The 15000-nt window shown below is 44.7% G+C and overlaps 1 protein-coding gene across 22 annotated transcripts in view; it reads right to left on the bottom strand.

The window, feature by feature from the left end:
* Positions 1–15000, bottom strand: part of TCF7L2 (transcription factor 7 like 2) — a 284575-nt gene that overhangs the window by 143426 nt on the left and 126149 nt on the right. For all 22 annotated transcript variants that reach the window (XM_019502825.1, XM_019502823.1, XM_019502811.1 and 19 more), the window contains one exon: positions 1825–1926. In XM_019502825.1, the coding sequence (XP_019358370.1) occupies positions 1825–1926 (102 nt within the window). The remainder of the gene's footprint in view (positions 1–1824; positions 1927–15000) is intronic.

Genomic DNA, 15000 nt, shown 5'->3' with positions numbered 1-15000 from the left:
ACTCAAGAGGAGGTTGGATGATCACCTGTCTGGGGTCTTGTGAACCCAGCATTCATTCCTGCCTGTGGCAGGGGTTCAAGCTAGATGATCTGTTCAGGTCCCTCCTGACCCTAGCTACTATGAAACTATAAGCTATTGCTCATGAAAGCTTATGCATCTCTGATTTAACTAAGGTACACCTCTCCCCTGACTTCTGCCCGGCTCATACGAATGCAGCTAACGGCGTACCTCTCTGCAGCAAAACAGGACAGCCAGCCAGCAGAGGGCAGATGAGTTATCAAACCCTGTTCCCAGTTACATTTTCATCTGCACCAGTTTCATTAACGATAGGCTTGGTAAAAGGGACAATACAACAGGCAGGATCTCTTTGTTTTTTTTTCTTTTGAAATAAGGTGATAAAGCAAGGTGGGGGTAGAGGTAGGGTGAAAGAAACCTAAGAATTTTGTTTGCTTATAGATGAGAGAAGGGAAAAAAACTATCATGTCTCTGACCTGCATACCAACAAGTAGGAAGTAGAAAATAAAGCATCCTTTTAAAAGCAAGCAATCAGTCCCAGGCATTGACCATCTAAATATCAATACTGGGTGCACTATACTCAGCCTTCTGAGATCTGAAGCTATTCATTCTAAGAGCTTTTATCAAAACCAAGATGCTCATAACACCCAGACTTTTCAGGTTTGAGAGACACAAAGAAAAATTTATATTCTCTTTGAAAAGAAATTCGTTCATTATTTTCAATATTTTAAAAAACTCAAAATAATGTTTTTAAAGTATCCGGTATAATGTCAACTATATCAGCGTTAGCTCGTGCATCAAAAATATATGAACGGCTTCTTTTTTGCATAAATTTTACCTTGTCATCCATTAATTATAAAAATAAAAAATTAGTAAAAAACATGAGATCCAATGATAAAATATATTGAAAGAAATATTCTAACAAGCCATGAGCCATCTTCTCAAGAGGTTAATTTACCAGTTCAAACATTCAGATCTGATGGGCTCATTAGCAAGAGATTGAGCAGAAACTGGATATAGGTGAATGCGAGTGAATTTAGGCTTTCACAGTTGCACGATGAAGAGCATAGTTGTAGCTTCTTTTTGAAAAAATGTGTTGATGTTACTTGAAAACACATGCACACAACATGTGGGTGAAACACTAACTTCAACATCAGCTTTACCAAGAAGTTCGACTCAGGTAGTCAAATTCAATAATGAACCCATTATTACTAGCATTTTCTGTTTTGATGTTGGATTTCCCCCCAAGGCAAGTAGTAAATATATCACTTGCTGACATCCCGTTTTTATTCTAGGTGAATAATGCGCCACAAACCAAAGGGGTTTTTTGTTGTTGTTTGTGTTTGTTTTTGTAATAAATTTAGCTTAACACTAAGTTGTTACTCCGGTGACAAGTTAGCTAACTCCCACTGGTTTTAAAGTTAACTTTGCCCGAGCATGAGCTATGATGCTGTTTTGATGAATGGCTGGCCTATTCCTTAATATTTCTCCCAAACTTTGTGCTCGTTTCCAACATCTGGACAAATTTCCAATAATCAGCCTTACTGGACTTCAGCAGAATTGAACTACAATTTTGCAGAAAGGTAATTTCAAGGCAACTGGCTTTCCCCCAAAAAAGCAAAGATTTATGTACCATGGAAAATATTTAAAAGCAGCCCAGAAATAGAAAGCTTACACCCCTCCTTTATCCTGAGAGTGATTCTGGATTTTTTTTAAAAACCTTAAGTTAAAAATGATGACAAACAAATGCTTTCAAATGTCACATGACTTTTTTCAACAAAGGTAGAACATCTTCTGAGGTTTACTTACAACAATGTGTGCTGGAGATGGAGACCTAGCATCCTTGAGGGCTTGTCTACTCTGAAGGCTCCCTGCCTGTACATCAAGCAGTGGCCATTTCATCTGGAGATACTGGATGGGAAGAAACAAAAATGGGAAAAGAAAAATGAGTTCAGAAAAGAAAGGCTAAAATAACAAATCTTCGGTAACATGGGCGAAAAGTTTCAACTAAAACGTATGCAAGAAACTGAAACAAAAGACAAACAAAAAACCAAAATAAGAAAATATAATAGTAAAAAAAGAGAGAGACAGGAGGTACCTTTACATAGTTATGCAAAACGCAACCTGTGCAGAACACTAAATACTTTCATATCACAGCTTTACATTTGGGGAATAAGAAAATAAGGCAGACTGCAAAGACAACGCTATTCCAGATGATTTATTATTATCGTCATTCATATACCAGATCTGGAATACCATGCTGAAATAAAAACAGAAGGTGTGAACAGGAGAAGGAAGCAAACAGTCAGCTTTAAGAAACAAAAAGTATTCACGTTCCTGAACTGGAGGTTTTCATTCTCCTATTGAAAAGAACAGTTTAATTCACCACCTAGTCAGCAGTCACTTGGTAGCCTTCATCAAGATGATAATCAACTTTTACGTGTACGTACCTTAAAGACACACTTTTACCCCAGAAGGCAAAGTTGTGCAATTAAGTTTTGTGAGTCCTCACATTTATTTTCTTTCAGGGGCTTACAGATCAAATGTGCTCGAGGTTGTTTCATAAAAAGCTAGCCTGGCAAATTCAACCTGAGTTCGGAAAGTCCCGGGCTCTTTTTCTCGTATGCTCTCGCCAGCCTAAATACAAGCCGTCTGCAACTGCATCTATACCTGCACGACAACTCTGCAACCTCACTAATGGCAATGCCTAGCTGCCTGGACTGGTAACGGAAATGCAGTGAGCAATCCAGCAGATGAGGGGTAGCACCATCTTGGCTCTGCCTGGCTAACAGGGATAGCCGAGACTGTCGCTAAATTCGACACAGAAGGCCTGGGGAAAAAAAAACGAAAACACAAGGAGCAGATCTGCTGAGTAAGAGGTGCTAATTTGCACCCCTTCAGACCCTTCAAGCAGAGCTTTACCATTAACTTAATTGGCAGCAGTTCTGGACGCCAAATTCTACCCAAATCCTTCTGATTAAAGCCGCTTGAACCACGGACACGTACCTGGGAGACAGAATCGGCGCCAACAAAACCAGTGAAAGCAGCACACCTTCTGTTCTTTGAGAACTGAAGCCAGATGGATCTGACTGCAGATGAGTTGTCTCAAAAGAAACAGTGAGAGCCACGAGGCTCATGATATTTAAAAGTAAACAGCAAAATGTTGCAGAAGATACAGTACTGGGATTTTCCTACACTAGGCCTGGGTGACCTAAGAGGTCTACTTCTACTTCTTTGATACAACTCGCTATAGGCAGCGCCTGGAAAGAAGGTTAAGTCTGCTCGTCCTTTTTTTTGTAAAGAAGTATTTTCTACCCACTTGATGAATGAAAGTAAATTCAAGTTTAAGCAAAAGGAAGTCAATTCCCCCACCCAAAAGAAAAAGCAAACAAAATGTGACCCTCCAAGGCAACCCACACGAAAGAAGCCCTCGGCAATTTGTCTTTATTTCCCAGACTTGCTTTGAGCCCATGCATTTAGCATGACACTATTGCATTTACTCAGGAATGCAAAACACACTTACTCGCATGGAAGGTCTTTTTGATGCGCGGCTGCGTGCATCAAGGTGACCAAAGCCGCCATTGGGGAGTAGTGACCACTTCCAATCACTTGGAGGGCCCCTGACTTTCAAGCAACTGAAATGCAAATAAACAAACACGTACTCTGGACTTTTGCCCATAAGAGTTCTCAAGTTCCAAGAAATCTTTTGTTTGCATGAATCCTTGCATTTGGGATTTCTGCAACATGGACTAGAAATGCTTGTAATTCCCCAAAACCAAACCAAACCACCCAAACGATCTCAGTGTCACCAACTCTCACCATCTTATTGTGGCCCTCCAAATATCTGAAGTTTGACATTGCGCCCCAGCTCTTGGAGACAAGTGACAAAGGTGGATCACAGACTGAAAAAAGCCATCAGTAACTTAACATGCACCATGACTGTATCACCATACACATGTGCTTTTGCATGGGGAAAAATCAGTGCAAGGCACTGAACAGTCCATACATTTGTTCCTTGAAGAGGAGCAATAGCAAGGTCACAAATGCAAGAAATAATGATAACCAGATCCACAGATCTTCAGGATTATTAGCTCCCCAACATGCTCAGTAGCATTTTAAAATGGGGATAAGCTACTGGTCACCCCTTAAGACTCAACTTTGCTGTTTATTTACAAAATAGATCCAGTGCAATTTAAATGGCCCACAGCATGCGCCTTACATCTGACCTAGACCCCCACTTAGATGCTCAGAAGTTTTCCAGCGAGTGTCAGCTGTACTAGTGGTTTGGGCACCAGTTAATGAGCACAAAGCCACAAGAGTGGGGTGACCAAACTCATTTTCCTAGCCCGCCAGACAGCCGTAAGAGAAGTAGTCAGTGACTTAAGATACTCCGTTAAGTATGACAAACCCACAAAGAAACCCAGTGTGTTGGAGCTAGGTCATGGCCAGTGAAGGCCCAGGTCTGATCAATCCTCTTGCTGCTATGCACTGGTCCCCGAGAACAGATCAGGATACACAGACACAGCAGTGTGGGCAAGCTCACCTCTGATTTACTGCCCATGCAGTAAATATTACACGGAGAAAGAGAAGGCTGTGGGCCGCAGGGCTGTCAAGTCAGCACCTTTTTACCTAAATTCTCTGAAAAGGAAACTGTGAAGGAAAGGTACAGGTTTTTTTCTGCTACCAGCCTGTCTCTCTAAAGAGTCAGTAATTTCAGAGTAATTGCCCAGGTGAACAGGGTAAAAGATGGAAGGAACCAAGAAAGAACCTACATTTGCTTTGCTCTTCCAGGTTTCAATTCAACCCTTACATTTTATGGCTGATCTCAGTGAAACCTTCCTTGCACCCACCCCTAACAAAGAGAAACGCCAATAAATCTCACGCTGCCGAGCCCAGGGGGAGAGCCAAAAGCCGCCTCTCTTCCTGAACGCAGTGGGAAGTGAATTCCAGCGCCGTTCAGAAAGAGAAGTCCAAACCAAAAGGTCGGTTTTGACATGCGTGCGCGCACACACACACGTGCAGCTTCCATTGCCACCAGTGGGAGTTACACATACGTATCACAGGGAAAAATAAACGGGCTCTGCAGACGGTGGTGGTGCGCGCTGGGCAATAAAGCAACATCCGTCAGCTCTACCAAGTGGCAAGGCTCCAGCTACATGTTCCAGCCCCACCAAGGGCGAGATGCTCTGTCCGGAGGATACACACAAAAGACCCGGAGCCTGAAGCAAGTCGCCGTGTCAAGCTAACCAACTGACAGTTTCAATGCTGGGATGCTTGCAAAAAAAAAAAAAAAAAGTGTAATTTGCTGGCTCTACCGCACCAGTCCCGTTGCTAAAGTATGAAATATAAGCATTGTTTAAGGTGACAAGCCTGGCTTGCAAACTGCACGGCCAAGAATTGTCATGCCTGTAATGCAATATTAATGTGGTGGCTTATAATTCTTACTTTACATAAAAGCTTCATTGTGTGCCAAATCCAATCTCCACAGGCTACCTGAGCCACAGATTTTTACGAGTCTACATTTCAGCGCTGCAAGTCTACAATACACATAATTTTCAATTATGTTAGGGCAGAACAGGATCACTGCCTATATAACATTACTGGTTGGAGGAAATGAGACTCAGCCTGACTGCCGAGCTAACTGAATCCAGATGGTGGGGGAGCGCACGCGAGAGAGCAGCCCTATGGAGTTACGTAGCAGCAACCGCCCCTTGACAACTCTCTCTTTCACAATGGAACCAGACGCCAAGTAATTGCCATGGCCCCCACCGTCCACGCACAATACATTAGGTATTAGGTTGGAGACGGTCGAAGGGAGGATTCTTTTGGCAGACGACGAGTTACATCACAGCTCTTACATGCAAACATTAGCAGAGAGGGGTGGGGTGCAAGAGGAAAGCAGGGAGTGATTGGTTTCGCAGGTTTACTATTGCTGCAGTTTATTCTTATTAAAAAGAAGAAGAAAATTAGGTCCTATTACAGCAGAGAGGTAAATCCTTTCCTTCCTCGAGTGACTAAATAGCAGGAAATCCTATTCTTTCGGCCCTAAATACAGACTTGAGTCAGGCAGTTCCTCCGATTTGCAGGGAGACTATAAAAATCCAAGTATAATTTTTCCCAGCATTCTGACACTGGTTTCACATTCCTAGGCTGGGGGTAGATTGGGGGGAGGACCAGAAGAGAGGAAAATTCCCACCGTCGATGCTTAAGAATTAAGACCCTCCATAGCACACTGCATGTGCACCCGCTCGCTCACCCCTCCACCCGCCCCTTCTGCTCCTGTGCCTAAATGTGGAAATTATGAATTGCCTGGGCAAACACAGAACTTTTCAACAAATTAACTCAAAACTAATCTGTGCATATTATTTCAGGGCAGCCCCACCCCCCAAAAAACCCTCCAAGCTTCCCCAAAAAGCCTGTTGAAATGCAGTCTGCCACCTTCTTTTTACATTTTTAAAGTAATGTCATCTTGGCATAAGTGTTTTTATTCCTTGTCTATGTCTAATAATATGATCTGATGTGGCTCATTAGTATGTTTTGGTTTTTTTAATATATTTTATGGTAAGTCTCTGAGAACTTAAGTGAAATAATTGTTAAGCTCCAGGCCTTGGCGCAAAGATTAAAATACAGAGGAGGCGAACACACTTGAGAGAAACCAAAGCCTTTTAAAAGTCTGTTAAATTGTCAGCACAAGGGGAAAGACAAACATCTCAAATGGCCCAGATTTGTTTTTTGTGAAAAAAAAAAAAATGAAAAATCATCTTTACGGTCCTGCAGGACGTAGGTTTTTACCCACCACTGGGCCATAACAACTGTCCCTTGGACCCCACCGTGCTCAGGGTCCCTTGTACTGGCAGGCCGTGCCAAGGGACCAGCTCTTAGGGGAGAGACATGTTATCCATTATTATCAGTCCCCATCTTCTAACTCCCCTAATACTTAAAATTAAGGCTCAAAGGCCTCTTCTGGACCTCTGCTTGCTGTCCAAGTCAAATCAGCCCCGTTCCAAATGTTCAGATCTGAATGTGTCAGTAGCTTCTCTCTTGGGCAGAATCAAGCACAGCTAAACGTTGTGGACGTTCAAACACTGATTCAGACTTGGTAGTTCAGGCCTACCTTGGATATTTAGCTATGAACATTACTGAGGAGTGGCCCGTCCAACTTTCTATCAGTGTGAACGGTAAGGACCAAAAAACATCCATGCTAGTGCAACGGCAACATTTACTGTGACAATAGAGAGGAAGAAAGCTAGAGTGGGAAAAAAAAGAGGCAAGACAATGAGCGAAGCCAAAGAGCTCAGTCAGGTAATAATTGCTCTCTCTGGAAAAGAAATAGGATACCAAGGGGATACATGCTTTTAGTACAGGAAGAAAGGTTTGCAACCTATTCCTGCTGCCTTTTAAGTCAGTAGCAAACTCCCTATTGACGTAGAGAAGTTCAGGACCCAGCTTTCAGCCTCTGCTCAACATGTAGTCACCAAGGGGATCCTTGGAAAAAATTAGGTTCCCCATTTGCAAATCAGCAATTCTTTAAGAAAAAAAGAAATCACTGCTGAGACACAATGTTACATGTCAGTGCCACCAAGCTAGCAGCATGCTGCACAGGAGATCAGCTAAAAGTGTCATCAAAAAATGGCCTAATTCTTCTTCCTAAGGGCCTGGTTCCTTCCAAGCTAAAAATTCCCACTACATTAAAGGACTGATTCCCAAAATATAGAAATATCACTCTTTATGCTCATATTTTTCTTCCCAAATAAGGATCCTTCCCCTCTTATCACATAAAAAAAGAAATACAAAAATATAACCAACAACCCTTAGGACATTTTTTACACTAGAACTGTGAAAAAGTTTTAAAAAATCTTAATTCTAAAAACAAATCTCACATGCATTCATTGAAGATACTACAATCTTGGATGAAGACTTTGAAATCTGGGCTATTTCTACCTTGTGGGATGCTAAAATACAGCTGGGCTGACAAATGACGCCCACTTGAATACACAAGCACAGCAAAAGCTCTGTTCTGTCCTTTAATCCCAAACAGTTACTTGTGGAAATATCAGAGCAGTGCACCTTGGGACATGTAGCCAAGTACTAAACAAGATCCTTTGGATCTGGATTTCCCTGCCATGATCAGTTTAAGCATCTCTTTCTCTTCTTTCCCTACCAATAACATTGAAGACCCCAAAAAAGGGACCCCTTAAATTTTCTGTTTCAGTATTTCTCTTTATGAGAACAAAGCCTACAGCTCTCTGCCCAAACCAGATATCACTACTACCCATCTCCTATTCAATCTGATAGATCAGTGGTTTGTAAGCTGCTATTATTACATGCATCTTAGCCATACCATCCTGGGGCTATAGTATGTTGAATCTCATTGATGTGTTCTTCAGGCACACATATCCATACTACAATGAGCAGGACAGAGACAGTCTAAAGAGAAAAGCATGCACACCTCTGCTCGTCTACAAAAGTACAGTAGCCTGAGTCTAAGTCTCAATTATCTTCTACAAATGTTGGGGGCGGGGGGGGTCTTGTTTTTTTGGGGTTTTTTAAGATGAAAGATATTGGTATACAGCAAGGGTCAGTTACAACTAGCAAGCTAGAGGCAGCAATGAACAAAACGAAAAAGAAAAACAAACAACTAAATGAATTGAATGCCAGTGGAAACGTGCTAAATTAAACAATAATTAAGATGCAAGTTCTCTATCCACAAAACAGGACCTCTAGGGCAGCCCTTATGTATGAATCTGCCCTCTACCAAACAAGCCTGGCACATGCCTTCAGCCTTTGCTGAAACGATCACCTCGATGGCTTTGTCTGCGCTCGCAAGAACTGGACCTGGAACGGACCAGAAATTCAGTGTCAGGCAGGGGAATCGCTAAATAGCGCTAGTTTGGACTCGCGTGTGTAGGCCCTGTGTACTCAAGGACTTCCAAGTCGTGTTACGCCTTCAAGGCTACGTGTTGTATGGTTCATGGAGCATGGGAGGGCGGCGTGGGAGGAGCATTTCAGGACTAAATGTTGCCAGTTCCAGAAGGTCGCTGGGTGAACAGACGTAACACCCATGCACTTGGGGTTGTGTAGGGTAACGTGTGTGCTTTTGGTTGTCGTTAGTTGTGTTTTCATGTGGCAAGATGGCCCCGGTTGTTCTGGCCACGTGCTCGGCCCATGGAAAGCTGGGACCTGTATCTGGACAAAGTATGTAAGACCCTCTGGACTCGCTGGCCAGAGGAAGCAGAAGATCCTCCAGGCAGCGGGTTGGGAGGAAAACTGGACCATGGCACAGCCCGACTGGACAAAGCCAGGGGGATGTCATGCAGGGGGATATATGGGGAGCTGGTAGGGGCGACTGAAGGGTGAAGTCTCCAAGGGAGAAGGAATTTGCAAAAAGGGAAACTCAGAGGAGAGAGACAGAGGGACAATTGTCCTGGTGTCTGGGAACTCCTTTCTCCTCCTTTTCTGCCCCTTTATTTTTGTGGTTTTAAGGGATTAATACTGGGGAAGAGAGTACTGGTTCTTTGGGGTGGCTGGCCAGGAATGAGGCCAGGCAGTTTTAAAAAGGGTTGAGAGTTTCTGATCCTGCCAACTTTGGGCTAGGGTTGAGGTTTGCAACTTTTGTTGCTCCCAGTGGAGCTGCAGACCCAAACTACATGCAGCCCAGGCCTCAAGGGAGGGCAGGCTTTTCCCCTTGGTTTCTTTTGATGGTCCTTTGCTCCAGCCAAGCCGTGCAGTTGGGCCAGTTGCAGCCATTAATCACCTAGCTTCTTTTGGAGTTTGCCCTGCGGTTTTGTTTCAGCGGGCCATGTAATCCAGCCCAGAAGTTTTGGGGTGCATGAGTACTGGCTGGAGCTGCAGTCACTCCCCACGTAGACACTCAGCCTCTCTGTGGGAGCAAAGATGGGTGCTCTGCCACTTCTCCAGGAGCACCAAGGGGGCCCTTGCAATGCAGAAGGACCCCCGCTCTCATGCAGCTCCCCATGGCACAGGGAACCCAAGGAGCAGCTCAGGACTCTCCGGTGTGGACCCCCACCCCCTCCAGCCCATTGCCGAAGGGCAGGTACATGGGGTGCAGACACCTGGAGCTACTTTTGGGGAGCCCCAAGCCCCAGACTGCCTGGACATGGGTGAAGCCCCCCCCAAGAGGGTGCCATAGACTATAGACTTTGCTTTGTAGTTGATAGTGTTTTAAAATTATATTTAATGTTTTCTTTTGTTTTGTTTTCTTCTCTGTAATAAGGTTGGGGTTTTTGTGTTCAGACTACTTGCAAGAAAGGGGGGGTTGTTTACACGGGATGCCCCAGCAACTTCAGCATTCCCAGATATTCTGGGTGGGGGCTCGAGCCACGGGTATAATTTATGAGGTACCCCAAAATTTGAACCCGGCCCTTCTTGCTGCGAGCAGACAGGTTACACAGATAACAATCTACGACCCCACTCAACACCAAGTGTCTTTGCAGAGGCTATCCTTTACCGCAAGTTCACATGGTTCCTAGCATCCAAGAACTAGACTGAATTCAACCAGCCCGTGTAAGAACGAGCTTGACGGAAAAATCCTAAGAACTAGTCCTCACATGACATGGGTATAGCATTGGCTTCTGCAGTTCGTGCGATGCTTCGGAAAATACACAATCGGAGAGCAGTTGTTCTGCACGTATTCCCCAATGCCAGCTGTCTACAGACACTCCCAAACCACCGATTACCATAGTATCCGGCACTGCAGAATAACTATATTGTGAAGAGTATGTGTTACTCTACTGCAAGAAGGGTTCCCTTTTTGAAATCTTTCTTCTTCCTTGGAAAATGGGTGTTGCCTGGTAGGCAGAGAAGACAATTTGTTTTTAATTTGAAAACGTCCATGAGCCACACTGCATAACAAGCAGGCTGTTTGGGATGCATTTTGGCTCCCCATGATTTCCAGTACTGTGAGAGAGGGCAGAAGAAACATGGTCACTGTACAACAGTGAAGTTCTTCATTTAAATTCCTTTTAAACTCAACAGGTTTTACGCACCGATGTATTGCTCTTAGAAGAAGTTGTTCACGCTGCTTTCTGTTCCACATGAGTGTGGAGTCTTCCTTATGGAAGACACCGAGTGGAAGCAAAACCATAGCAGGATCTTCCTGCAGATATGGGCAGTTTTGAAGAAGCAAAACTAAACCAAGCCAAGAATCATTGAACAATTTGATGTACAGCCCTACATTTCATTTCACTCTGCTTGGCAATCTCCCAAAAGAAAAGATACAAGAGAGAGAGTTTGGTTACTAATGTTTGCATGAAACCCAAGATTACATTTTTATGGTCTATAAAATATACTTCCTTCCTGTTAAAGAGAGAAAGGAGGCATGTAAGAAAGACAGCATGAAGGCACTGAACTGTCTTAGGTGAAAGAGATGGACTGCCTCGAGCGCAAATAAATCCCATGCACAGAAGACCTTTCAAACGATCAGAGGGAACTACGAGGGGCTTAAAAATGGAGAGCTTATGTTTTAAACTCTGCAGTCGTCCAACATGGCTCTACTTGGACAGTGCAGGACAAGGGCTGGTGACCTTTAAAGAGCCACAAGCTGAAATAAGGCAGCTGGGTCCAAAGGCACTGCTCTGGGCCCCTTGCTGCTGCCCTAGCCCTCCTGGTCCTACGCTGAGAGCGGCTCTCTTGCTCTGCTGCCACCTCTTACCCCTTTCCTGTTGATCCCACAGCTCCCACCAGTGACAAATTCAGCAATGAGAGAAGTGGCAGCTGCAATAAAGGGGTGCACGAGAGAGCACACGTGTGTACACGCAGAGAGGGCCCAGGTACTGCAGAAAAGTCTGCTCCAGAGCACGGGAACATTACTGCGCTGCTCCCTGTCCCCCTCCCACAGAATTGCTGCTGACATCCCACCTCTGAGGCCTGGATGCAATCACTTGGGGAACCAGATCCGGCCCCCGGCCCGTAATTTGCTGACCCCTGGCACAGAACATTTCTGACCCCAGCCTATGTTTACGGCCCTGTGGGCCCTCCAAAAGTGCATTAACAAAACTGCTTGCAGCTAACGAAGACATGGGAAAAGGGAGTTTTTGCAATGATTAGGACATTTGGGGAGAGCTTGGCTCCTGGACAGTGATTTTCCATGATGTTTATATATCAAGCAGACCTCCTTTGTGTACACCAGTTTCTTCCCAGATCACAATGCCCTGTTCTCACAGTAGGTGGGAGATTAGTAGATGGGGATGGACTGGTATAGGTAGCATTTTCTTCCTGTGTCTGCCCTGCAGTGCGCCTCCTGCCGTGGGGGGTTATAGCTCCTGTCTTTGAGGTCAGAGTACAACTTCTAAGCTCTATCCCTGGCTCTGCGAAGGGCTTAGGGATCTGTCTAATGCCACACATTAAGCGCCAACATTAAAAGATGGTGACTGGACTTGGGAAGCCTCCATTTACGAAAGCCCAACTGAAGCCAGCTTAGTCCGATCATCAAAACTTTCAGGAGCCTCCATGTGCCATACTACCATGTTTGAATAACTTCTCTCCATTTTCCCCAACCGTAAAATTAGCTGCAAATATTCCTATCGGACGGTACTGCATATCTTAATCAGACACCTGCAAACCTAAAAGCACACTTTTTAGGGAACCCCGACTGAAAAGTGCTTTAAAATAACCTTCTCTTGTTTGCTCGCCCGTCGTAAGTGTTGTCTATCGGGGGTTTACTGAAAGTCATATTTTCTCCTACTGTTGGGCAAGTGAAACTCATGACTCGAATCACTACCACAAAAATTCCTGTTGATGTAGCAATTCTGGGTGTATTGCCGGGAGCCTCTCTATAGTAAACCCAGCAAATTTCATACTGAATTTCCTGTCACTTCCCTTGTGGTTTCGATACGCGATTGGGTCTTCACTGCAACGGGGGGTTACTTCAGAATATGTGGCTCCAAGGATTTCACCGTCATGAAAACCAAGAACTTGCAAAATTCTCCTTCCCTGGGGTCAGTAACTCTAGCCTATTTTTTTTAAAGCAGGCAGAAAAAGGTTTTAATGCAGAAAATATAATCATAAGACGACCTTGGGGAAAAAAAACATCCCCAAGATAATGAAACCACAACTGTTCTCATCTCATAGGAGAGGATGAAGAGGGTTTTGTTTTTTTCTGTTAAAGGTCCTTTTGGACATTTTTTTTTATTGCATTCCCTTCCCCGTGCACAGGCCTCATTGTAATCTCTTGACTTGAGTGCGCGTCGAGGTCTTTGAAGCGTACAAACAACAATAAAATAAAATAAAAAGGTCAATAGTCCCTTTGGTTAATTTGGCTGGTCGAGAAACAAACTTGTGGGATGGGGGGGATTTGTGTCGGGCTGACCTTCTGGAAGCCCAGCTAGTCCCCTGAATAAAAGTCTTGCTGCCTCGGCCAGAATCCTCCTGCCACTCAACTATCATCTTGCTGTAACAAATTACTCCTAACCCAGGATTACAGCTCTTTCCAAATCCCTCCTAGAGAGCAGGGAAATAAACATTCCCTCCCAGGATTCAGCACCAGTTGTTTCCCCTATCAATAATCCCTCTCTCTATTCGCTCCTTCCATAGCTTTAGTACACGGGGCCAGCAAGACTACTCGCACCCATTTTCCTTTCAAACGTAAGCTGAATGTCTCAATTGTCCATTCGAAAAGTAAAAGATGAAGGCTTCCCTTCCCTCGAAATCCTCTACACAATGGTTAACTATCTCCGCGCACTCGTTATCTGACAGCGGACTACAAGTGTCTAATCCAAATCACTTGGGGACAGCCTATACCTCCCCCACCCCCGGCACCGGCACCCCAAATTCCTTTGTAACATCCCACCCGTTTGTGATATTCCTCCCCCACGAAATCCCATCGGACAAACAAGTATGAGAAACCTCACCAAAAAAAAAAAAAGGGAAGCATGAAAACAAAGAGCAACATTTAGAAACAAAATCTAGGAATCTGTTACAATCTATGACAACCTACACACACACAGACCCACGTGCACTTCAAGTATTTATGAAGCAAATAACCAAATTTATGGCTCCGCTATGATGGATTTAAGACGGAGACGCTCTTTAAGTGCAATTAAAAAGGAATACATTTGGGAAACAGGAAAAAAACAAACAAACAAACAAAGAAACCACCCTCGCCACACACGCGTGCATACATGTCAACACCCATTCTCTCTCTCAGCCCCCAAAACAATTTTTTTAAGTATAAATTCTTGTTTGGTTTTGTCTTTGTGGCTTTTCTATAATACTGTGACATGCATTTCAGGAATTTAAATGAGGGTTGGTTTTGGGGGGGGGGGGGTTAATATTTTTGCTTATGACTGACTCAGATTATTCTTCAGCTTGTTTCAAATCACAGAGGTCTATGAAGACAGACGTGTGACATTAACCATAGGACAGGAGTGGGAGCAAGAGACATGGTCTAAGAGCAGTGGCTCTCAACCTTTTTTGCACCAGGACCCATTTGTAAACATCGATGGCCTGGCCCCTCACTCCCGACCCTTTGCTCCCTCCCCCAGGCCCCAACACCCCCCCCCCCAATGTGTGGGGCATGGGGGGACCCAAGCAGCCCCTTGCAGGCCGGTGCTCTGCCAGCCTGCAAGGGAAGAACCACGGTTTCCCAGGTTTTTTCCCCTTTTGAAAATGTATTCACGACCGTTTCATATATTATTGCAACCCACTTTTGGGTCACAACCCACGGGTTGAGAAATGCTGGTCTACATAGAGCAGGACTGTCCAGCTTCACAGTCACTGGGGGCTGCATACATGTGCTGCAGGGCTTCCCAGGCTGCACCCTCCCCTGCCCACTGCGTTATGCTGGCGCCCCTGCACATACTGCATAGAGGTCCCAGACCATCCCCCTCCAGGCCATGGGCTCCTTGGACCCTGTAGGCTGTGCCATTGTGCCCTGCTCTGGGCTGGGGACAGAGGCAGAAGCTGGAGGAAGAAGGGGAAGGGAGACCCTGGAGCCGCCGCTGGAGGGATGTGGGGATTGGCACCTAA

Source organism: Gavialis gangeticus, unplaced genomic scaffold (assembly GCF_001723915.1).
Source record: "Gavialis gangeticus isolate Ggan-Ray unplaced genomic scaffold, GavGan_comp1, whole genome shotgun sequence".
Lineage (NCBI taxonomy): Eukaryota > Metazoa > Chordata > Crocodylia > Gavialidae > Gavialis > Gavialis gangeticus.
This window is presented reverse-complemented; position numbering and strand designations above follow the sequence as displayed.